The sequence below is a fragment of the Pogona vitticeps genome, chromosome 6 (assembly GCF_051106095.1).
Source record: "Pogona vitticeps strain Pit_001003342236 chromosome 6, PviZW2.1, whole genome shotgun sequence".
Lineage (NCBI taxonomy): Eukaryota > Metazoa > Chordata > Lepidosauria > Squamata > Agamidae > Pogona > Pogona vitticeps.
The window spans coordinates 118,486,453-118,510,180 of NC_135788.1; the positions used below are offsets into that span (position 1 = coordinate 118,486,453).

Below are 23,728 nucleotides of genomic sequence, written 5' to 3' on the forward strand. Positions count from 1 at the left end.
TTTTACTATGAGTCTACGTTTCTCAGTTCTTCGCTTATATGGGGAACATGGTTATGATATTTAGCTTCTATTTTTATATGAGAGGTATTAAGCTACGTGGGGTGTTACATTTTTATTGTCTCAAGGAGAAAACTATGAATGTTGGATCATGTTTTTATACATTATGACATTTTTTTTAAAAAAATGTACTTGTTTCTTATTATTTTGTGCAGGCCTATTTTATTTATTCATTTTTTTTAAAAAAAATATTTTACCCTTATGAACCAAATAATAAACAACCGTGAACTTTAAATATTTATTTGTTCAGTGACACTTCTTGTCTAGATAGATTAGGTGCTAGCTATTATCTTTCCCTGCAAGAATGATGGAGTAATATATTTAGGGATTGGGGGGGTGTCACCCATTTTTAAGAGTGGGGATGGGGTCATGTTTTATGGGGGCAACTCTCCAGCCCCCCCCCCATTTTACTGCAGTTTTTTCCCCCGCCTGCAGGGGTACTGATTTTCTATCAAATCTCTCCCATCTTTATGAGTGTGTTTAAATATGTTTGGTGGAGTGTAAACAGAGTGCAGAGCCTTCCCACCGCACGACTATCTGGTGCTTCTCCTTCAAAAACATCCCAGCAGCTAAGAAGATGCACCAGCCTGTCTCATGTCAGTCTGAAGCAAGAGATGATGTTTTGATGCTGAATTCCTAGGTCTTCAGGTACTCCTTCTTCTGGAAATCTCTTAATGCATGAATGTGAGTTGTCTGCCTGTCTGTGAAAGAGAGGTGGGGAGCAAGACATGCGACCAGATGCAGAGACAGATGTTCTCCTGTTCTAGCATCACTAGAAGATTCCCGTTATTTCCAGCTGCAAGATTACGCAAACTGCTAACTTTTTAAAAGAAATTTTTTGGTGTGTTCTGAAGAAGGCTAGAGAGCACTATAAAGACAGAAAATCTGTATTTCTTTTGGGAAGAGGGGGGTCTTCATTAACAACTCAGTTCCCTTGTTCTCTGTCCTCCACACCCGACAAAGGATGGTAAATTGGCTATAGAGGGGAAAGGGTATGATAGATGTGGCGTATGGGACTTGTAGTCCCCCCCAAGACGTTTTCAAACTCTGGAAGAGAGAAATGCTTTAAAGAAGCAGTTTTGTGTCTGGTTTGGACAGGAGAAATACACTTGTTAACAACTCTGCTTTTCTTTCTACATCACCAGTGCTCAGTTAAGCTGTAGAGAAAGCCAATGTACTTGGGAGTTCTTCCCCCCCCCCATGTATTTTTTTAAAGCAGATTTTTTTTCAGTTACACAGAGATGTTCATCAGAGGGGCCAGAAAGACGGATGCTGTTCCTGTTTGTTATACCTACTCCAAGGCTGGTTCGAAAGATGCTGCAGTGGGATTCAAATCCATTATCTTTGTTGATGGCGCTGATCAATGTTGTAATGTACTTTTAAGTGGAGAATAACTGTTTCTGTGATTAGGCTATTATCTTTCTGCCATGGTTAGTGATGTCTGCATTTAAAACTCAGCTGGTTCACTGCATTCTTTAACAAGGCGTTTCCTTAGCGGTTTCCTTGACTATCAGCAGAAGGAAGTAGGAATTGTGGGTGCCCACATTGTGTACCTTGGTAAGTCACAGATGAGTGACTTCTTTTGGATACTGGCTGGGGAGTACAGTGGCACCTCGCTAGACAGTTACCCCTCATGACAGTTTTTTCACTAGACATTGACTTTTTGCGATCGCTATAGCAATTCGCAAAACTGTGATTCCAATGGGGGAATTCCGCTGGACAATGTTTGGTCCCTGCTTCGCAAACCAATTTTCGCTAGACAACGATTTTGACAGCTCCCTCGCAAAATGGGTGTTTTCGGGACCTAAGCTTCGCAAGACAGCGATTTAAACAGCTGATCGGCGGTTCGCAAAGCGGCTTTCCTATGGCCGATCTTCGCTAGACAACGATAATTCTTCCCCATTGGAACATATTAAACAGGTTTCAATGCATTCCAATAGGAAATGCTTTTTGCTAGACAATGATTTCGCTAAACAACAATTTCAGTGGAACGGATTATCATCGTCTAGCGAGGCACCACTGTAATTGCTTCTCGATGCACAAAATGGCTTAGCCTCCTCTCTTGTTGCCGTGACACACAGCGCTGCATCAAAAACAGGTTCTCAGTCAATTCCGGCAGTCGGGCAAATAAATGAACTCCTTTGCAAAAGGTTTTATTCACTGACAGAATTCAGTAGCCATTCCTTTAGCAGAATTAACGAGGGACGGGCCCCATGGACTCCCTAACAGATGACTCTGTAGGAGAACCTCCATATGAGGCTGCAGTGTAGCCCTGATTATTGGGCTCAGGGAAGCAATGGTGGGATCTCATCGGCCACCAATGTTGGAAACATGATGGCGGGCCTCTGGCCTTTGATTTGACCCAAGAAGGTCTTCTTACGTTGCCCGGATTACGGCGTTCAATGGAACTGCTGGGTGTATCTCTTTGCTGTTTATAACAGCGCCTGGAAAGGTTACCAATTTGGACTACGACATCCAGAATTCCCCAGGCTTGGGTGGGGGATTCTTTGCATGCACGCATTCGAGAGAACAAGGAAGGTTAAACAGATTTAATGTTATTTAAGAGGGGCGGAAGGAAGACGTAGGCAGGAAGAAAGCGGTATGTGTGTGATTTTACTAGGAGGAGTAACTCAATCAAATGCAAAGCAACTTCGCAGTTGATTGAGACTCAGGGTGAGTCTTTCCAGGGTTTTCCAAAGCAACGTCTGCCACTTATATACTGCCCCATACAGTAGTGTTTACTTTAAAGCTTTCTCTGGACGGCTTACAGTTTATGTAGGCAACATATTGCCACCCCGCCCAGCAAAGTGGGTACTCGATTTACCGACCTTGGGAGAATGGGAAGCTGAGTCCACCTTGAGCGGGCTGCTGGAGCCCATGGGGATTGAACTCAGGTTGTGAGCAGAGGTTTGACTGCAGTACTGCAGTTTAACCCGAGCGCCACAAGACTTTCAAGGCAAAGAGTCCTCAGAAGTGGTTTACCACTTAATCGAACTCCCAACTTCTGGCCTCTTCTTCTCACTGAGCTAAGTGGGGCAGGACTGGAAGGAGAGTGCAGGGGAGGAAAAGGGAGCCAGTGAGCCAACTGGGTAAAGGATCGCAAGTTTGATTGCACGGGTCCTGGGTTCAAATCCATCCTTCATGGGGTTTCTGCAAAGAAGTCACCGTCTCTCAGCCTAAACAAACTCAAAAGCTTGGAGGAAAGGTAAATGTGAGCAAATGTTAGCAAAGGCTAACGAGTTCTAGGATAAAGTGGGTTTAGCCACTTCTTGGACTCCGGGAGATGTAATAAAAATAAGCTACTTTTCCTAGCTCTTTTTTAAAAAATACTGCACTGAAGGGCCTTCTCATCCGGCATATAGGGCAATTTTCTGCGTTTCTGCCCAGCTTCATCTGGGCAGCACAGAACAAGTTCCCACTTTCCTCTTTCTTTTATGCAACCTTCCAGAAGATGCAAAAGTGGATACAGTATTTGTTGGAGTTGCCGTATCATGCCGTATCACCTCTTTTCAACCAGCTATTACCTGGAACAAATTTCTGGATTTAATCCAGACGTTGGGTCAGGTCCCCTTCACTTCATCTCATTGTTTTTTGTGGGGTTTTTTGCCCTCAACTTTACTTTTTTTAAAAGCCTGCCGATGATCACCTTCTGCTCTTTGCAAGCCTATTTTAATAGTGCTGACCTATTTTAATCAGTTTAATCAAGAGTTCCGAAGTAAAGCTGAACTAATCTATACATCTGCGTGCTTTCATCTCTTCTAATCTCCTTGAATATTGGACTTAATAAGCCTGTGATCTCTTTTCGGCACCTACCAGCCTGTTTTAATCTCATTTACACATGTGCATATTTTAATCTGCCTTTTGTTCCTCTACATGGGCCAGTTTCCTCTTTTGCATCTCACAGCAGATTCCTCGGGGAATGTTTTATCTCAATGCAAAATAGGATGGTGAGACTCATTGACCAGCACCTCTGACTGTTCTTGTCTCCTGAACTTCCCTTAAGATAAATAAGGTCTTTCCAGGGCAAGCTGTTCATAGTAGATGCCCGTCATCAGTTACATCAGCTTTAACCAACCTAGTGCTTTTTAGATCAGATAGAATCTCTGGACAGCCTAATGAACGGCCCAGCACCGCACAAAGGCTGAGCTGGCAAATAGCAGTGAAGGTGTGTGTAAATATACAACACCTGTGAAAAGGATGATGATGGATCAGGAACACTACAGTCTGTAGTAAGCTTTAGAGGTGCAAGAAAAATACATTTCGCCTTTGTTCCCCCCCCCAAATACTCTCAATGGTCCTGGAAACGATGCTTAATTTCTAAATAGGGTGATGCCAGGAGTCAAGCTGGCTTGTCCCACACTTTTGAATGAAGCTTGCTCCTCATTTTCAGGTGTTGGGGCGGGCGGGCAGTGATAAGAGAAGGAATTCTAATAGTTGCTAACAGTGGCTAATAGAGTAGTTTATTTCTTTGAAATATGGTGCTGGAGGAGAGCTTTGCATTGACCCTGGACACAAGTGGGTCCGAGATCAAATCATGCCTGAACCATTTTCTGGAAGCAAAAAAAAATAAAAAAAAAGATTGAAGCTGAAAGGCTGACCTCCTTTGGGCACCTCCTGAAAAGGCAGGCTTCTCTGGGAAAGACAATAATGCTGGGAAAGGTGGAAGGGAGCAGGAAAAGAGGAAGACCCAGTAATACGAGATGGATCCACTCCCTCAAGGAAGCCACAAGGCTTTGGTTTGCAGGAGATGAGCAGGGTGTTTGAGGAAGGGACATTTTGGAGTTCGCTCCTTCATAGGGTTGCCATGAGTCAGAGACAACCAGGTGGCACACACAACAACGACAACAACATATGGATGTCTCTTTCCAAAGACTTGCACTCACTGATCTCCTCCACCAATGCTGTCCGTGTCTGCCAAAAGGCGCACGGATTAATCCGTGTTTGTTACTGGTACTTGTGCTTTCTGCATCTGTGTGGAAAAACTCAAGTTTTCACAAATATGGAAATATGCACAGCGACAACCGGGGTGGATGACACACAATTATTTCTCAAAGCTTTTTTTAAAACGCACCTCGAGCCCAGATAACTTGAGAAAAGGAAGAGCTGGAGAAAGCTGCCGTGTGCTTTGTTAGGGTCACCACCACAGTGACAAGAAACCAAAAGAGGGGAGAAAGCAGGAAAGTCAGTGATGTTACCCCCTAACCACAGGAATGCAGGCATTGATCTTCATGCGCGCATGCATGTGCAGCACGCTCTCTGCTTTTCTTCTTCTTCTTTTTTTTGAGCTCTTGTAGGTCCTGAGCTTCATCGCAGGCTGAATTCATCCGTCTCCTTTGGTTTGGGTGGTTCTTGGTGTTCTCCTGTTAAGGTCGTCTTACTTTCAGTTCCCCTTTCCCCACTTTACCCTCACCGTCAGTCCTTTTAAACCAGTGAATGTCGGCTTTGACACGAAGGGTGGGGTGGAAAAATGCCACTCCACGCCAGGATCTCTTTTGCGCCCCTCGGAAATGTGCAAGTCAGTAAGCTAGCATTCCAGTCATCAGTTGGAATTCGTGCACCTCCATTGTTTGGTTCATAGATACTTCTTTATAAAAAGGACGGAAAGAGATAAAAGGGTAACGTGGAATGAAGGTGGTTAACTTAAAGATGAACAGTGCCTGAAAAAGTCAGCATGTTTGAAGGGCGGCTCAACCTGTCCACCAAGAGGTGGGTCAAACATGGGGTTCAAAGATTTCTCCTCTGCACCCCCAAATCTGCCTCTGTTTCCAAAAATTTGGAGGTATCATGTTATGATGACACTACTGTACCTGCAAGAGGTGACATTTTAGTAGATGATATGGACAATGCTATTAGAAGTGTCACGTAACCCCCCTGTAATAATTTAGCTGTCGATCTGTTTCTGGGCAGAATTCAAAGTCCTGGTTCTCACCTTGAAAGCCCTAAAATGGCTTGGGTCAGAGCTATCTGGAAGACCGCCACTCCCTTTCTGAGCCTGCCCAGGTATTAAGATCATCAGAGGAGCCCTTCCTCTCAGTCCCACCACCTTCACAGATGTATTTGACGGGAACACGGGAGAGGGCCTTCTCTGTCGCTGCTCCTATAGACTCTGGAACTCCCTCCCACTGGAGGCCAGGCTGGCCCCGTCTTTGCTGTCCTTCTGCAAGGACATGGCACTTCCCAGGTCCTTTCTTTATATCTGAAGAATAAAGTTCTCTTTCCTCTTCTAAGTTTCCTCTACTCTCTCTAAAGTTCTCTTTCCTCTTCTTCTTTGATTTGCCTTGAAAAAAATCAACTTTAAACAATCTGTATGTTTCGTTTCTCAAACGTTCTAGCTTTCTGCATGTTAAGGTTTTAATCATTTCTTGGTCTTCCTTCATTTCATCCAAGTACCTCTTATTTGGTGCAAAAAAAAATATTATTGTCCTGAGTGAAATATGTCATGTGTTGTTGTGTTGTTGTGTGTTGAATGGGATGAATGATGATGGCCATGAACACTGAACAGCGACCAGTTTGCGGACCAGCCAGTTTGGGGGGGGGGGTTTGAGGGACTGGGCTTCTGTGGCATCCGTGGTGCCAATATTTGCATGCGATATGAATATGAATATCCCATGTCTAAATGCCATATAACAGAAATGAGACTACCTAGGGCCTTGCATTCTCTGTGCGAACCACAAGAAAACGTTGGCTGGCATTTCCCAGTGGTGTAGTGAAACCAGGGCCCGTAGGGTCAAATCCCTCATACTTTCTACGTAGCTGGATCTGTGATGTCGTGCGCCACCGTCACCAACTCTCAGGCTTCCACATTCTTTCTGAGCTAAACGGATATCCTCTCAATTAGCTGAGAGAGAAACTGGTGTGTACCCCCCCCAAGGAATACAGAGTTGCAAACTCTCCCTGCTGCAGTGTAAAATTATTTGAAGGTGGCTTGGTCTTGAATGGGATTTAGAGCCGTTAACTTTACAAAAGACCTGCTCTTCAATTGGTCCTATGCCCTGAATCCAGCAGCCGGTGTGATTGATTGAACTCTCTTTATTGGACTGGTGGCTGGCATGGATTGTCCCAATGAGCCCTTGGCCTTCCAAATATACGATCATACCTCTGGCATTTCATTGGAAAGGGGTCGGAGATGAAAGAGGGTTCACCCTGAGACCCTGGACCGACGCTTCACTCCGTGGCCACAGCGTGGTCTAAATGCACAAAATGGTCTTCGCAGCATAAGCTCTGCGTGTTCCTAAAAATGTTTTTTTTTGCGGCAGGCTTCAAAATGAGAGCCTGGAATTGAAATGCCATCCGAATTGGTAAATTAAAAAGTTCTGCAATTTCAACGGTTTTCTTCTCTCCTTCAGTTTTTAATTCGAAACATCGCACATTGTGGACGGCCCTACCTTTAGGCACACTGAGGGAGCGGCTTCAGGCGGCATATACTAGGAGGTGGCAGACAGGCCTTTGTCTGTGTTCCAGGGAAGAGTCGTCTTCTCATTTGCCCCAAAAAGGCTGATCTCAATTGAAGCACATTTTTTTAGAAACATACCCTATTTAAATCTTCGCTCCTGCTGGTGGATTTTGAAGCAAAAACGTTCACCATCACCTTCTTCAACCTCTTATATTTACACCTTGTCGGTCGGGACAAAGGAGCCTCGTGGTGCTGTGGCTAAACTGCAGTCCTGCGGTCAAGACTCTGCTCAAGATCCGGCGGGCTCGGAAGCGAGTTCCAGGTTGACTCAAACTTCCATCCTTCTGAGGTTGGTAAACTGAGTATCCAGCTTGCGGTGGGGGGTGGGGGTGGGGGAAATGTGTAGCCTGAAAAATTAAATTGTAAACCACCCCGAGAATGTTGTACATGCTATGGGGCAAAATATAATGACAAGAGTACTCTGAATGCTTACATAACGGAGTATACAAGACTTTCAGTTCTCACAAGTCTCTTTCTGAGGTTTTTTTGCACCTTTTCTGGATCTATTTATTTACTACAACTCAGGCCTCTTGTTAAACCATGATATCCAGAAGCGATTGAGCTCCTTGGAAGTTCAGTTCCAAATTCTTATATAGAATTCACCCACCTCGACATCCATGGCTTTTACAGTATGCCTCTCCTCCAAGCAGAAAGAAATTAGGTCTAACAGGTTTATACCGGGAAAAGACATAAGGAGGCAGCATTTGTTCAAGAAGGAAAGGGATTTAGAAACAGGACTACAGGATCTCGAATTATGAACGGAGCACTTTTGACCGAATGGCCTTGTAAAATCCTAGAATCGTGGAGTTGGAAGGGGCCTGAAAGGTACATTGACTCCAACCCCCCTGCTCAAGGCACGAATCCCAATCGAAACCAATTGGAAAAAGGGGGGGGGTCCAGTTTGGTACATGACAGGAGGGCAGAGTTTAGCGCTGCAACATTTTCTAGCGTTTCAGTGCTCATATTGATTCTCTGGGTTTATATCACCCAAATGACACTATATCCACAAACCTTGGGGAGGAGAGACCCCAGGGTTTGCAGAAATATAAGGGGGAAAAGAAGAAGAACCGAAGGAAACCCCCCCCCCCAACAATCCACTTAAAGGCTACGTATGTTTAGTGCCCACGAAGAGAGAATCTTTTTCAGGAGCAGTCTACCATGCAATTTTATTTTGTTTGCCGATTCTAACTGTAATCATTAAAAAAAACCTCAAGAAGAGGTCAAAGGTTCATCCAGCTCAGCATCCTAGATTCGATAGCTGTTAGATTTTCTTTATTCTACGCTTTAAGAGCAGTGCCGACTATCCGGAAGGTGGGGGGGGAGTTTCCTCCACTGCCCTTTGGGTGTGGAGTTCGGCGCGCTTGTGAGGAGGGGGAAATAACGACGTTCAGAAGCATTACTCTTCGTTCAGACCTTTCTGCAAAGAAAGAGGGGGGAGAAAGAAACCGGAAAGTAGCCATCAGCAAACAAGGGCAAAAGACCAAGGAACAAAACCAAAACGGTCCTTTCGTGTGTTCTCACCTTCGCTCCAATATCGCGGCTCTTGGCCCTCAGCTTGTTGACCTGGGACTCGGCGATGTCCGCCCGTTCCTCAGCTTCGTCCAGCTCGTGCTGAACCTTCCGGAACTTGGCCAGGTTGGTGTTGGCCTGCTCCTCCTGAGAAGGACGCCGAAACAAAGAGAGGGAGATGTTTGTTAAATCCGGGAGGAAGTAAGGGCTTCAAAAAGGCCTTCGTTTCCAAAGTAAGCCCTGAGCTGGACAGGAAGGAGGGAATCTTTGTGATATCTAGCGAGGTCTGGACCACAGCTGCACGCGCAGAGAGAGGCGGAATGGCTTGCAGCCTCCTCATTTTATGCAAGTGGTGGATCCGCTCCGGATTTTAATCCGAACTTAAAATGGAGCTTTTTAAAGAAGAGAGTCCCTCCCAAAATTCAGCACTTCAGACATCTCCTTTGAAGGGCCACCAGCCACCCCCGCAGATCGTTTTTTTCAAGGTCTTTCCTCCCATGGCCAGTCATTTGAAGTAAAACATCTGGTCAATGAAAAGAGAGGGGACACCCCCCCTTAACAAATTCCTTACTCAGAAAGACTTTCTTACGGGCCACTCCATTAACACTTGGGCAAAAACCTGTTCTCCCTGTCATGTCCATTTCATCTAAGGCTGCTCATACTTGATTGATTGATTGATTGATTGATTGATTGATTGATTGATTGATTGATTGATCGACTGACTGACTGACTGACTGACTGACTGACTGACTGACTGACTGACTGACTGACTCTTGTGGCTCTGCTTTGCAGCTTTATTCAGCTGAGTATGTTTTTCTTTTTTTAAAACCAAACCACCTTGGAAGGAAAACCGAAGAAGAGAATATATCCAAAATAAATCAATATGTGTCTCGCTGTTCTTTTGTGGAATTCAGGTCCGGACAATTTCCTGTCCAGACCGGGTTAGCCTTTCCAAAGGGACGGCCCCACCACCCTTCAAGACTGTGCCCAGTGATTGAGGGAAGGTGGTGCCACGCTTTACCTGTGGAAGGGGAGGCCAACCAACCTGTGATTCAACAATGGAACGGCCTCCCCCCCCACTACATTCTCCAAAGGCAACTAAAATATATTTTAAAAATTAATAACCCATCGGATAAGAAGCTTCAGCTGCTATTTATCTCATCCGGACATGCTTAAAAAGCACCTTCTCTCACATTCTACCCCTTCCCAAGACACTCAAATAAGGACCGCCGCTTCTCTTATATCATCATTTTGGGCCTAAAATTCCCTGAGGAGCCGGGCTTTTCCACCTGCCCAATTCCTTGTCAAAACCAGCTTGTCAATCAACCTCTGTCCAGATTTTTAGAAAACAGACCTTTAAAAAAAAAGCAGAATCTGCAGGATGTCGTGGGTTTTAACCATTTGGCTTTGTTTAACCAGTTCATCGGCTTGCCTTTTACAATTGCATCACATTACAGTGGTGCCTCGCTAGACAGTTACCCCGCATGACCGTTTTTTCGCTAGACATTGACTTTTTGCAATTGCTATAGCGATTCGCGAAACAGTGATTCCTATGGGGGATTTCACTGGACAGTGTTTGGTCCCTGCTTTGCAAACCAATTTTCACTAGACAACGATTTTGACAGCTCCCTGGGTGTTTTCGGGACCTAAGCGTCGCAAGTTAGCTATTTAAACAGCTGATCGGCGGTTCGCAAAGCGGCTTTCCTATGGCCGATCTTCACTAGACAATGACGATTCTTCCCCATTGGAACGCATTAAAGAGGTTTCAATGCATTCCAATGGGGAAATGCTTTCCGCTAGATGATGATTTAGCTAAACAGCGCAATTTCAGTGGAACGGATTATCATCGTCTAGCGAGGCACCACTGTACTTTTTAGAAACGTCAATTCAAATGGAATCAGATATTGGATTTTCGTTTGCTTCTGCTGTCCGTTCTGTGGTTCAGGCAGAAAGATAAATGCACATGCCTTTTTCGGGCAACGAGGTGAAGTATAAATAAAGAGTAAGGTCGCCCGTCTAAGTCTGAGCAGGATCAGGAAAAAAAAAATAAAAATCCAGAGGCTGAAGGCTGAACAGGAAGGACGCCGTGAAATTTATTTTGTGGGCAGGAAGTGCTTTGCCAGGATGATGGTTTTTTAAGATACAAGTGTGGGAATAGTATCTAAGAGCAAGTACTTGAAGAGGCTAAGAGGGGAAGCGAATCATCAAGAATGACTGGCTACCTACCGATTCTTCTGCCTGTCTCTTGTACGCCTTCACTTTCAGCTGAAGCTTATCCACCAGATCCTGGAGACGGACAAGATTCTTCCGATCCTCCTCAGTCTATGTCATGAGGACAGAAAGAGAATTCGGTCATTATTTAGTCAAACCGGAGAACTGACAGTTTTGGATTTTACATTTTTCCTGTCACTGTGTTGAGTTCCTTTTTCCTTGTGTGCCGATCCAGAGTTAAACAATGGTGGCGATGTTTTAAAGCTCCTCTGTGGCAAGAAATAAGAGGGGTGTTTTTTTTATTTTAAATTGTGCACGCTGCTGCAAAACTCTGGTTTCTAGCAGGGAGGGGAGAGGAAGAATTATTTTTTTTACTTTTCTTGCTCCTGAACCATCTTTCCCACCTTGAATTTCCTCCGAGCAATTTTACAAGTTTCCCATAAACTCAGAGTGCCAGGAGCGGGCTGCTGTTCTGACTAGCTGGTAATAATAAGTTACTATATATACTTTTATTTACTGTATTTATTTAAAATATCCAGGCTGGATAGCTCAGTAGTTTAGATATCTGGCTGCAAGGCCAGAGGTTGGGAGTTCGATTCCCCCCCCCCCACTGTGCTACTTGGGAGTAGAGCCAGCCTGGGTGGCCTTGGGCAAGCTGCACCGTCCCAGAGTGCCCCTAGAGGAAAGGAAGGGTAATGCGTTTCTGAGTCTTCTCTATCTGGAAAACCCTGGAACATTTCACCATAAGTTGGAATTGACTTCATGGCAAACGGATATTATTATTATTATGGGATAACTGAGATAAAGTTAACTGGTATTGTCATTTTATTCTCAACTTGAAAGCCTTGCCTTTAGATCGTCTTATGCTCCAGCTCAGCCAAACGATTTAAAAATACTGAAGACCATCAAAACGCCCCTAAACCTGAGTGCTTGTTAAAATAAGGTTTGGACAGAGAGAGCAAAGTCAACGGCACATAAACATTTCAGCCCGTAGGGCAAGATAGAAGGGGGTTATTAGAGCCACCACTCAGTGTTGCGCTCAATGACGATGGTCTGCCTTACGAGGCAGGGCTCAAGGCATCTTACAATCCTTGTAGAAACAAATAAATTGAAACATAAGACCCTTAAAAGGAAATAAAACCAGTGCTGAATGGTTAAAATCGGTGAGGTGTTGATAGGTGGTAGGTGAGCTCACCTGGTAGGTCAGCTCCTTGATGCGCCGCTCGTATTTGCGCATGCCTTTGACATTTTCGGCGTTGCGCTTCTGCTCAGCTTCCAGCTCATTCTCCAACTCCCGTACGCGGGCCTCCAGTTTCTGGAGTTGCTTCTTGCCCCCCTTCAGGGCCAGCTGCTCGGCCTCGTCCAGCCGCAGCTGCAGGTCCTTGATGGTCTGCTCCATGTTCTTCTTCATGCGCTCCAGGTGGGCGCTGGTGTCCTGCTCCTTCTTCAGCTCCTCTGCCATCATGGCCGCCTGGCTCCCCGCGAAAGACAACCGAGAACCCCCAGGGAAAATGTTTTGAAAAAGAGAGGTAGAGAGAATGAGTACCAAGACTCATTTTCCAAGGGTTGGGTTGATCCCACACTTCATGAAAGGCTGCTGAGAGGCAGGCTTCAACACACATCTTGCATGCCCGCCGGGAACAAGACGGCCATTTCCTTTTAGTTTTCCAATTTTGTGATTCTGATCGAAACATCACCGCTTGTGTTCTCTCTGGCAACTCAAGGTTGCTCACAGACAATATACAATACTCTGTTGTAAGACACATTAAATGCATCTGCTTCAAAATTAACCAAAATGGCAAATAATCAAAACATTAAATTCATATTGGTCCAGCCTCATACATAAATAATCCCCAAAAAATCACTTTTCCAAGCTGTGTTTTAATGTTTTGTTTGTTTGACTTGACAGCTAGAATTTACCCTTTCAAGAAAATGCACAAATGTTGTAGAGAAAGACTCACATCTGTGATGGCTTTCTTGGCCTTCTCCTCAGCGTTTCTACACTCCTGGACCGCTTCTTCCACCTCTGTCTGCAGCTGGGACAGATCGGACTCCATCTTCTTTTTCTGGTTGATGAGGCTGGTGTTCTGGATTGCAAAAGAAACGGGAAACGAACACACTGGTGATTTTTTTTTTTTACTTTAGCTGTTGGTCTGTTGAAGCCTGAGATTGTGTTGTTGAGTCCTTCAGAGGGAACTGAAAGTGGGTGCAGATTTATGGGCTCAGAAAAGAGTGAGAAAGGAAAGTTTTCTCTGCATCCTTCAGATTCTTAGTGCAAGGTGATCATTCTAGCCTTATCCTTGTAACTTAGAGGCACAGCTCCGAATTTTAACACCATCCTAGCAAATCCTTATATATCCACAGTTCTACACTTCCTTTAAAGTCCTGATGAACATTTTGAGCGACATCGTTTACAACAGAGTGGCATCAAACAGTGTTTGTGAAATATTTTGTCAGCTTCTCCTTTCTTTTTGAAGGAGAAGCTTCAGCTTGCCTTGCTCCAAATCCTACTTTATCAGCCATTTATGGTGCTATAATCTACCAATTTCTCCCCCTAGTCTGTAGCTGGCCTGACCTCACGCTCACCACCGGTCAATTTATATCACAGACCATCTTGAGAAAGCAGTAAACATTTGGATTCTGCTTCTCAAGAAAATTTGAAGGCCAACACCAGTCTTCATTTATGACATTCTAGAACAGTGGTGTCCAACCTTGGCCCTCCAGATGTTCTTGGACTTCAACTCCCAGAAATCCTGGCCAGCAGAGGTGGTGGTGAAGGCTTCTGGGAGCTGTAGTCTAAGAACATCTGGAGGGCCAAGGTTGGACACCACTGTTCTAGAAGGTCACTAGAGGCCTATGGCAAACTTGGGAATAGTTCCACCAAAGGATGTTTGAAGGGAAAACGTTGTTTGCATAATTAGGTTGTGAACTTCCCAGAGAGTGGGGAGGTATACAAGTCAAAACCAACAACTTCTGTTTTTGACCTCCACACAATCTATAAAGCGTTGAGAATGTAAGTTGCCTTCGTTGTGTTCTCTCTTACTTGGGTGTGGAGTAGTTGCACCCTTTCGCTGGCCTCCAATAGCTCCTGCTCGGCCAGTTTACGGGCTCGTTCGGTCTGCTCCACCACCGCACGCAACTCCTCTAACTCTGCCTGCAACAGGTTGTTCCTCCGCTCAACAATGGCAATGTTTTCTTTCAGGTCTTCGTTGGCTCGAACAGCATCGTCCAGTTGTATCTGGGTGTCCTGGAAAGCCAAAGGAAAGCCGAGATGAGGTGCAACGGAGGGTTGTGCCATAGTACCGAACTGAAGGGATGGGGCATGAAAGAAAAGACATCTAGACCGCCATTTTCTGGAGGTACCTTGAGGTAACCCTGCAAAGTTTTGACTTGCTTCTGAGCCTCCGCAGCCATGCGGTTGGCATGACTCAACTGGATCTCCATCTCGTTGAGATCGCCCTCCATCTTCTTCTTCACCCTCATTGCCTCGTTCCGACTCCGGGTCTCAGCATCCAGAGAAGCCTGGAGCGAGTCCACCATCCTCATGTGGTTGCGCTTGGCCTGTTCCATCTCTTCATCCTTTTCGGTTAATTTGCGCTCAATGTCGGCCTTGATCTGGTTGAACTCCAGCTGAGCTCGGAGGATCTTGCCTTCCTCATGTTCCAGGGAGGCCTGGAGGGTAAGAACCATATTTTGGATTGAAGGAGAGAAGCAAAATGGCCGAGCCAAGGAAAGCTTCAATTAAATACACACACATAGGCAAATGGAAATATGAGGAATTTTACTTGAGAGTGTCTTTATGAGAGAGATTTACTCCACACACAAACACAAGTTAAGGACCACTCGGTCACAATAAGCACATCTGCTAATATTGTGGGAAATAAGTCATTTTTAATTGTTTAATTTTTAAAAATTCAGTTAAGATGTCTGCTGAAGGTGATGGGAAAAGTCCCAATCACTGAATCGCTTGTTTTTATTTTAAAAAACAAAAAAAAACCTGTAAAAATAAACAAACATTTCAATTGGTTGTTGTGGAGTTTTCAGGCTGTTTGGCTGTGTTCTGGAGGTTTTTCTTCCTAATGTTTTGCTGGCCACAGAGACTGGCAAAACGTTAGGAAGAAAAGCCTCATGAACATGGCCAAACGGCCTGAAAAACCCACAACAGCCATCGGATCCAGGCTATGAAAGCCTTCAAGAACACATAAAACATTTTAATTGTTCAGATTCCATCAGAGGTCTAACTTGTATTTTTCAAGCAAAAACGGAAGAAAACTGAAAGGATAAAGAAGAAGAAAAAATGTTGTGGCACCCTAAAGAATAACCGCTATACAGGGGTACCTCGGTTTATGAATTTAATGCGTTCTCTGGGACATTTCGTAATGCGAAAAATATATAAACCAAAAATGTCGTTTCCCATAGGAATGCATGCACGGGGGCGGCGCTATAAACCTCCCAGATGCAATGCATCCTGGGGAAACTTTCTTTTCATTGCAGAAAAAAAATTTATAAACCAAGGCATTATTTTCAGTGGATTTTCTTTCGTAAACCAAAAATTACATTAACCGAGGCATTCATAAACTGAAGTATGCCTATATTTTAATGTGAGCTTTAGTAGACAAGTCCACTTTCTCGGACCCTATTTGAGGGCATGAAAGGATGAAGATTTTCCTCAATGTTTGTTTGTTTGGCTGACAAACCTGTGACCCGTGAGGCGATAAGCCTGTGTACGCCCTTCTCTTTCTCTCACACCATTTAGCTCAAACTTGGGAGGGATGTGAAGGCATGTGAAGGCAGGAGGAAACAAAAAAATGGGGTACTGTCAGGAGAATGCAGGCTAGAAAGAAGAAGGAACAGTGCAAACAGTGAAGGAACGTGAAAGGACTGTGGTGGAGAATTAGGGTGTGGGCGAGGGACAGCCATCCCCACCTCCGCCTCCTCCAGAGCTGCCTGCAACTCCAGTTTCTCCGCCTCCAACTGCTTCCGCACTTTCTCAAGCTCATGGATGCTCTTGCCGGAGGCTCCAAGTTGCTCGGTGAGGTCGGAAATCTCCTCTGTCAAAAGAGAGAGGGGGGAAAGCATCAACTGTGCTTCTAGTGAGAAGAGCACAACATTCAGGGCGTGAGGGCCCCTGTCCGAGAAAGCCTTGGACCCCGAGTGAGGAAGCCTCACCCTGCAAGTTCTTATTTTCCCTCTTAAAGGTCTCCAGGTGCTCCAGAGACTCCTCGTAGGCGTTCTTCAGTTTGAAGAGCTCGGTGCTGAGGGAACGAGCCTCCTTTTGCGATGACTCCAGCTCCGTTTGGGACTCCTCAAACTTCTGCTTCCATTCGGCCAGGAGCTACGGAGGCCATCAAGAGAGACAGAGCGTTAAGAGCTTGAGAACGTGTTCTGTGGCTGCCATTTTGAAAGCTACTGGACAAGCCTAAAGATGGCTGCCATTTTGAAAACTACTGGACGAGCCTAAAGATGTCGGAACCATTGTGAGGGGAGAAAGAAAGAGACTCATTGCTTGCCCGTTCTGAAATGTTTAGGAAACGGGACCAAGCCAATTCAGGATGTTCCAACTGGACTATCCTATACGAGTGGAAATCTTTCTGTGCTTGAGGAAACAATAGCTCAGAATAATAGAATCATTGAGTTGAAAGGGGCCTATAAGGCTATTGAATCCGACCCCCTGCTCAAGGCAGGAATCCAAATAAGAACGGATACAACAGTTGGCTCTCTAATTTTCTCTCAAATGCCTCCAACATTGAAGCACTCACTACCTCCTAAAGTCATGGGCTCCGTTGTCGTACTGCTCTAACAGTTAAGACGTTTCTCCTGATATTCAGCTGAAATCTGGCATCCTATAACTTGAGCCCATTATGAAGTGTCCTGCACTCTTTGAGAACAGATCCTGCCCCCTCCTCTGTAGGATGACCTTTCAAGTGTTTGAAAAGTGCTGCCTAATAATTGAAAAATGGTAACGATTAATCATAAAGTTCTCTCTGCCAGGATTGTCAGGTTAGGACAGGCATTCCAACTATTTAGACTGGGGAAAATGTCCTTATGGAAACTGGAAAGCCAAACCATTAAATGAAATTCCTAAAACTAGATTAGGGGTGTAATTACAGAGGGATCATGACAGACTTCCTCAAAACACCATACAGAAATCTTTCCCAGTCTTGTCACAGGAGATAGTCCAGTTGGGGAAGAGGGAGACAGAACTTGAAGCACAAGTTACACAACATGTTTTATATATCAAGTTTGTGTTTTCTTTTCCACGAAGCTATTCCGACTTTGTTCCATGAGGAAGATCAAAAACACTGCTCCTTAAGTCAAGGTGGCCCACCCTAACCAAGCTTTAGAAACTGGCTGCATGTCTCTGTATCACTGCTAGGTGGAGCTAAAGTACTCTGTATGGCCACTAGGTGGAGACAAAGTGCTCTGAATCCCCACTGGGTGGCACCAAAGTGCCCACAATGCCATGCCCTCTCGCTCGCTCGCTCGCTCTCTGCCCACCGCTCCCAGGGTCTTCCCTCTGTTCTTCCCACCCTACTTTGTCAAAGTTCCTCTGCTTCTTATCCAAGGCAGCGGCCGCCGCGTTGGAACGCTCCACGTCCACCATGAGGTCTTCGATCTCGTTCTGCAGGCGGTGCTTGGTCTTCTCCAGCGAGGAACACTTGGCGTTCACGGCCTCCACCGCCTCCTCCGCGTCCTGAAGCCGCTGTGCCAGCTTCTTCCTGTGACGGGAGTGGGGGCGACATTGAGTCAACTGCCAAAGGAGGATCCCCATTCCCACAGCCAGGTAAGATAGGCCGGCCCTGCTGTTAAGCACAATGAGGCAGCTGCCTCAAGTAGGAGATTATGATTGTTAAGAAAGGACAGGAGATTGTTGAATATATAAAGTCTGTTGTATTTTTCCTACAAGGGATGGGAATTTTCTCCCTCAGATGCCAAAAAAACCACACCCTTGCATTTTCAGTCTAGTCAGACCCCCATATCAGCAGCCTCGGTATCCACTGATTCACTTATCCACCAATGTCCTACATTACTTTGGATCTTGACTTGGACGGTAGCTAGTTAAACATCTTTAAATGGTATCTACGTGATAAAAACAAGGATTTTTTTTTAAAAGAAAGGATGATGAGGAAAAAGTGAGGTCCATGGAATCTTAACGGTGATTCTTGCTTGCTATTCAAATGGAAAGGGGGGGCTTGAAAGAAACAAGAGGGGAGGGGAGAGAAGACTCTGAGGAACAGGAGAATGAAAGGCATGTGGAACCCCCAAATGAACTGGTGTGAAACGAAGAGTGGTAAACACAGCCTATGAGGGGAAATGTTGGGAGCAGTGTAGCAACGGGTCTGTGCTTAGTCTTGCTATGACGTGAGATGCAGTGAGCTGAAGACGCTTACTTGGCTTCCTCCAGTTCCTCAGTCCTCTGGATGGCGTCGGTCTCGTACTTGGTTCTCCACTGCGCCACCTCGGAGTTGGCCTTGGAGAGCAAGCGCTGGAGCTCCGCTTTCGCCTCAGACTCCTCCTCGTACTGTTCCCTCAGCAGGTCGCAGTCATGGCGGGCCGACTGGAGCGCGTGCGCCAAGGCGTTCTTGGCCTAAGAGTTAGAGGGATGCGTATACACAGAGGGTGACCCTGAGACCCAATCTAACCTGTATTTAATCTTCTCTTCGAGATCTCTTTTCCCCCCTCAGCTTGGTCCCACAGCCTTCAAGAGTTCCTTACTTTAGCTTCTTCCTCCAGTTGTCTCTTTAGATCTTCCAGTTGTTGGGTGTAAGTCAGTTTCCCTCTTGTGAGCTGGCTTATCAAAGCCTCCTTTTCATCCAACTGGCGGGATAGTTCCCCTGTAAAGAGGAATGATCAGTCACATGGGGTTGAAAGAATCTCTGGAAATTTTATCTACGGGGCAGAATTTTCAGTGTTTTTTTTTTTCTTTTCATCTAGGTCAGCAGCCATTTTGAGCCATGCCGTGAAGGGTTATTTCCTTGCGGATTATTATGAACGGGGTGGACCATGAGGGGAAAAAATTGAATAGTTCGAAATGTGGTACTGGAGGATAGCTTAGAGGATATTCTGGACTGCCTGAAAGAGGAACAAGTGAATCCTAGATCAAACAAGCCTGAACTTTCTCTGCAACCAAAATGATGAAACTGAGGCTGCTGTACTTTGGGCACATCATGCAAAAACTAGAGTTGCTAGGACAGGCAATAATGCTAGTAAAAGTCGAAAGCAACAGGAAAAAGGAAGACCCAATGACAGATGGATTGATTCAATAAAGGAAGTCACAGCCTCGAGTTTGCAAGACGTCAGCAGGGCTGTTGATGATAGCAGATTGTGGAGGTCACTTATTTATTGGGCCACCTTAAGCTGGAGAAATCCTGACAGCAGATAATGCAACAGCAATAAGCATGAAGTAAGGAATAATGGATGTTAGAAATCTAGCAAGAAAAGTTAGTTAAGAAACGATAGACGAAGGGCCATAGCTCAGTGGTCAAACATGTCCGTTGCACGAGGGAGGTCCAAAGTTCAATCTTTGGTATTGCTGAACAGGGCTGGGGAAAAACTCCCATCTATAACTCTGAAAGGCTTCTTCCCGTCTGCATTGGCTTAGGGCAACTACCCATGTTCCTAAGGATATTTGAAAGGTCGGAAAAGAAGAAAGTTGGAAAATGTGCCTCGTGCTCACCATTCTCAGTGTGGAGCTTGGCCCGCTGACTCGTGAGGTCGTGGACCATTCGCTGAGTCTCTTCGGACTTCGTCCGGTGCTCGTTCATTTGGTCTTCCAGAGTTCGGCACATTTTCTCCAGGTTGGCCTGAAACCCAGCAATGGTGTGATTTAGAAGGGAGGCGGGAAGGAACCCTAAAGATGATTTAAAGGAACCATGGATGGATGGATGGATGGATGGATGGATGGATGGATGGATGGATGGATGGATGGATGGATGGATGGATGGATGGATGGATGGATGGATGGATGGATGGATGGATGGATGGGTTGTCTCAGAAAGAAAAAAGAAAAGGTGAAATGGAAGAAGTTGAATAAAAAGAAGGGCAGGGGAAATGAAGGAAGAGGAGAAATCAAGAAAACAGAAGGAAGAAAGACCAATAGAAGGGATTTTAGTATGAAGGCAACAAGGAGAAATTACACCATTACTTTAATTCTGAAATGAAAGGTGTTACCAATCCAACGTGAACCTCTCCAAAATTTACATCCTTTCCTCTTCCCAAATTAGCTGATTTCATGCCTTCAGCTCCCTTCTCCAAACTTTGACCCTATCAAAAACTTCCATTCTACTCCCGAATCTTCTTTAACATTGGACCCGCCGCTAAAAATTAGCTCCGCCCTGCCCTCTTGACTTCCACCCTCTCTCCAGCCTCGCCAATGGAGCCCTGCCTCCCTTGGGTGGACACCAAACCTTGGCTTTCATCAGCTGCTCCATGTTGGAGGTGATGTCGTCCACTTCCAGCTTCAGCTCGCTCTTCTCCTTCTCCAGCTTCTGCTTCACCCGCTGCAGGTTGTCGATCTGCTCGCCCAGCTCCGCCACCGAGTCGGCGTGCTTCTTGCGCAGGGTGGCCGCCGTGGCCTCGTGCTGCAGGGTGGCCTCCTCCAGGTCCCGCCGCATCTTCTGGAACTCAGTCTCCCGCTTCTTGTTCAACTCGATCTGCACCGACGTGGCCCCGCCGGCCTCCTCCAGTCGCTCGCTGATCTCCTCCAGTTCCCGGGAGAGATCGGAGCGTTGCTTCTCCACCTTGGCCCGGGAGGTGCGCTCGGCCTCCAGCTCCTCTTCTAACTCTTCGATCCGTGCCTATGGAAAGGAGAAGCCATTGTTTTAAGGTGTGGGGTTCATGTGACCTGTTGGCCTTATATGGCCCAGCCTATTGGTGTAGCCCCATTTATTTCCGAGACCCTTCAGATTCCTTCCGTGTTAAAAAAAAAATATGTAAAATAATAATTCAGCTGCGGGGGGGAAAGTGGATTTCCATTCCAGAAAATCTCCAGAACTGATCCTTTAAATCAAGGTGCAAGTTCCCATCCAACACCTTACCTTGATTTACCTCCCGGTTGAGTCCAAAGAGTTTGACCGGCAAAGCGATTTCATTTCCAAGGAGGGTGGTATTTATATATATATATTACTTTAATTTATTTACCGCTTGCTTAGTGCCGAATGCACTATTCTGGGAGGTTTACAAACAGTTAAATTAGAACTACAGCAAAAGAAAACACTAAAATATCATGCCCAGAATTTTAAAAAGCCTAAAAACTAGGAAAAAAAAAAACAAGGATGCAGTCAATTCTCATCCTGAAGTGGAAACAGGAGGTGGGAAGTTCAACCAGAGTTGGGGAGTCGGAGATTTCCGGGCCTCTCTTAGGGTGGCCACATGGAAGACGTGTTATGATCCATGATAGACACATGGGTCAAGAATTGGGCTCATAATACATGGTTTGCCACCTCCTGCTTTACAAAGAGGTTGAAAAGCATACCCCTGAAATTTTTACACTCAAGTTTCTAAAAGCTTCCATGGTGATACGGAGAGTAATAACATTTCAATGCCAAGAAGCTCATGTTTTGGATAAAACTCTAGGGCCTAAACCCCATTCTTAATTCTAACTAGAGCAGGCCAACTGAATCAAGGGGATTTTCAGTAAATCAACACTCATGTAGATTCCATCTATTCAATGGGTCTACTTTCACTGGGAACAAACTAGATTTAGACCCTTATTTCTACAAAGGCCCATTTGAGTCCAGTCCTGTTGTTCTAGATTGTTTTGGTCCAGATTTTGCCTGGGGACATTGGCCAGGATTCTTCTTCTCACTGAGCAGAGCGTAACACAGGATTGCATCACTCAACACAAGCATTGGCCTTGTGCGAGCGGAGGGGCGTTTTCTTGGGAGAAATCCCTGCTTACAGGACACAAGCATTAGTGTAAGCAAATTCCATAGTCTGATGGAACCTTCTTCCCAACCAACAGAAACTCATTCACGGTATTGGTCTACATGAGGGGTGGGAATGTCCAAATCCTGGATATTTTACCTGCAGCTCTTTGAGCTTCTTCTGAAGTTGGATGCCCAAGGACTGCTCGTCTTCAATTCGAGCATTCAATGCGTTGAGCTCAAAATCTTTCCTGGGGGGAGGGAGACAAGAACCAGTTTGGGTCCAGCAATGGGACTGACAGGAGCAGCACACAAGCCCAGAACGAGGGACACACGGGAGAGAATAATGGTATTGGCAACCCTACTTCTTCAGCTTCTCGTCCAGCTGCTGCTTGTCGTTCTCCAAGTCCATGATGCTCTCTTGGGTCAACTTTAAGTCGCCTTCCAGCTTCCTCTTAGCCCTTTCCAGATCCATTCGGATTTTCTTCTCCTGCTCCAGGGAACTCTCCAGCTGTTGAACCAAGAACACAAAACATCTCCCAACCATCAGCTAAGTACAGTGGTGCCTCGCTTCACGATTGCCCTGCATTACGACGAATCTGCATTATGACGATCTTTTTGTGATTGCAATTGCGATTGCAAAACGATGGTCTAAATGGGGGAATTTCGCTTTGCGATGATCGATTCCCTGCTTCAGGAGCCGATTCTTCACAAAACAACGATTTTCCAACAGCTGATCGGCAGTTTCAAAATGGCCACCGGGTAAATAAAATGGCTCCCCGCTGTGTTTAGGGATGGATTCCTTGCTATACAGGCAGCGAAAATGGCCGCCGTATGGAGGGTCTTTGCTGGACGATGAGTTTTAAGCCCATTGAAATGCATTGAAATGCGTTTCAATGGGCTTTTTATTTTTGCTTTACGATGTTTTCGCTTAATGGTGATTTCCCTGGAACGGATTATCGCCGTTAACTGAGACACCACTGTAAGAGCAGCAACTCCTCAATCCAAACTGATTTGGTGACACAAGACAAACACTGTCTGCCTGGAGTGTTAGTGCCGAGGCCCGTCTACTCACATCGTCCACCTGCTGCTCCAGTTTGACCCTGGCTTTGGTTAAAGTGTTGGCTTTGTCCTCCTCAGCCTGCAGGTCGTCCAGAGCTTGCTGGTGAGCTTCCTGGAGTGCTTTCTTCTCCTTAGTGAGCTTGATAATGATCTCATCCAAGCCAGCCATCTCCTCTGTGAGATTCTTGACCTAACGGCGCATTAGGATTGAGAGCATTAGCTAGTTTAGGCAGCCCAATTAAAATGAACATTTGAGCATGGGACCTCTGTTCCTCTTGCCATCTCATCATCTCTAAGGAAAAGTGCACAGTACAATGTTTTGTACACAGTAGGGCTCTCATAGCCCTGGGCTCTGAAAATATCCGCAGGATGAAAACATTAAAAAGATTAAATGAAAAAAAAACTAGAAAAAAAAAGTATTTTCACGATGTATTTACCAGAACTGGCCACTAGTGGATGCCAACGACCATGCTATGAATTGTTGTCACTGAAATAAATAGCATGGTCTCTAGCTCCATCTGGTGGCCGGTTTTGGTAATAAATGGTTTAATTTTTTTTCTGGATTTGTTTT

The 23,728-nt window shown here is 45.5% G+C and overlaps 1 protein-coding gene across 1 annotated transcript in view; it reads right to left on the reverse strand.

Annotated features, from left to right (window-relative positions):
• Positions 1-8,648: 8,648 nt before the first annotated feature.
• The window catches only part of LOC110087836 (myosin-7), a 37,101-nt gene continuing 22,021 nt past the window's right edge, over positions 8,649-23,728 (reverse strand). Inside the window, exons 24-40 of the mRNA XM_072977055.2 lie at positions 23,171-23,347; positions 22,461-22,606; positions 22,256-22,346; positions 20,638-21,027; positions 19,908-20,034; positions 18,947-19,065; positions 18,622-18,818; positions 17,766-17,949; positions 16,400-16,565; positions 16,157-16,281; positions 14,594-14,902; positions 14,274-14,477; positions 13,192-13,317; positions 12,426-12,701; positions 11,246-11,341; positions 9,032-9,166; positions 8,649-8,927 (exon numbers count right to left, since the gene is read on the reverse strand). Coding sequence (XP_072833156.2) covers positions 8,907-8,927; positions 9,032-9,166; positions 11,246-11,341; positions 12,426-12,701; positions 13,192-13,317; positions 14,274-14,477; positions 14,594-14,902; positions 16,157-16,281; positions 16,400-16,565; positions 17,766-17,949; positions 18,622-18,818; positions 18,947-19,065; positions 19,908-20,034; positions 20,638-21,027; positions 22,256-22,346; positions 22,461-22,606; positions 23,171-23,347 — 2,889 coding nt within the window. The 3' untranslated portion in view covers positions 8,649-8,906. The remainder of the gene's footprint in view (positions 8,928-9,031; positions 9,167-11,245; positions 11,342-12,425; positions 12,702-13,191; positions 13,318-14,273; positions 14,478-14,593; positions 14,903-16,156; positions 16,282-16,399; positions 16,566-17,765; positions 17,950-18,621; positions 18,819-18,946; positions 19,066-19,907; positions 20,035-20,637; positions 21,028-22,255; positions 22,347-22,460; positions 22,607-23,170; positions 23,348-23,728) is intronic.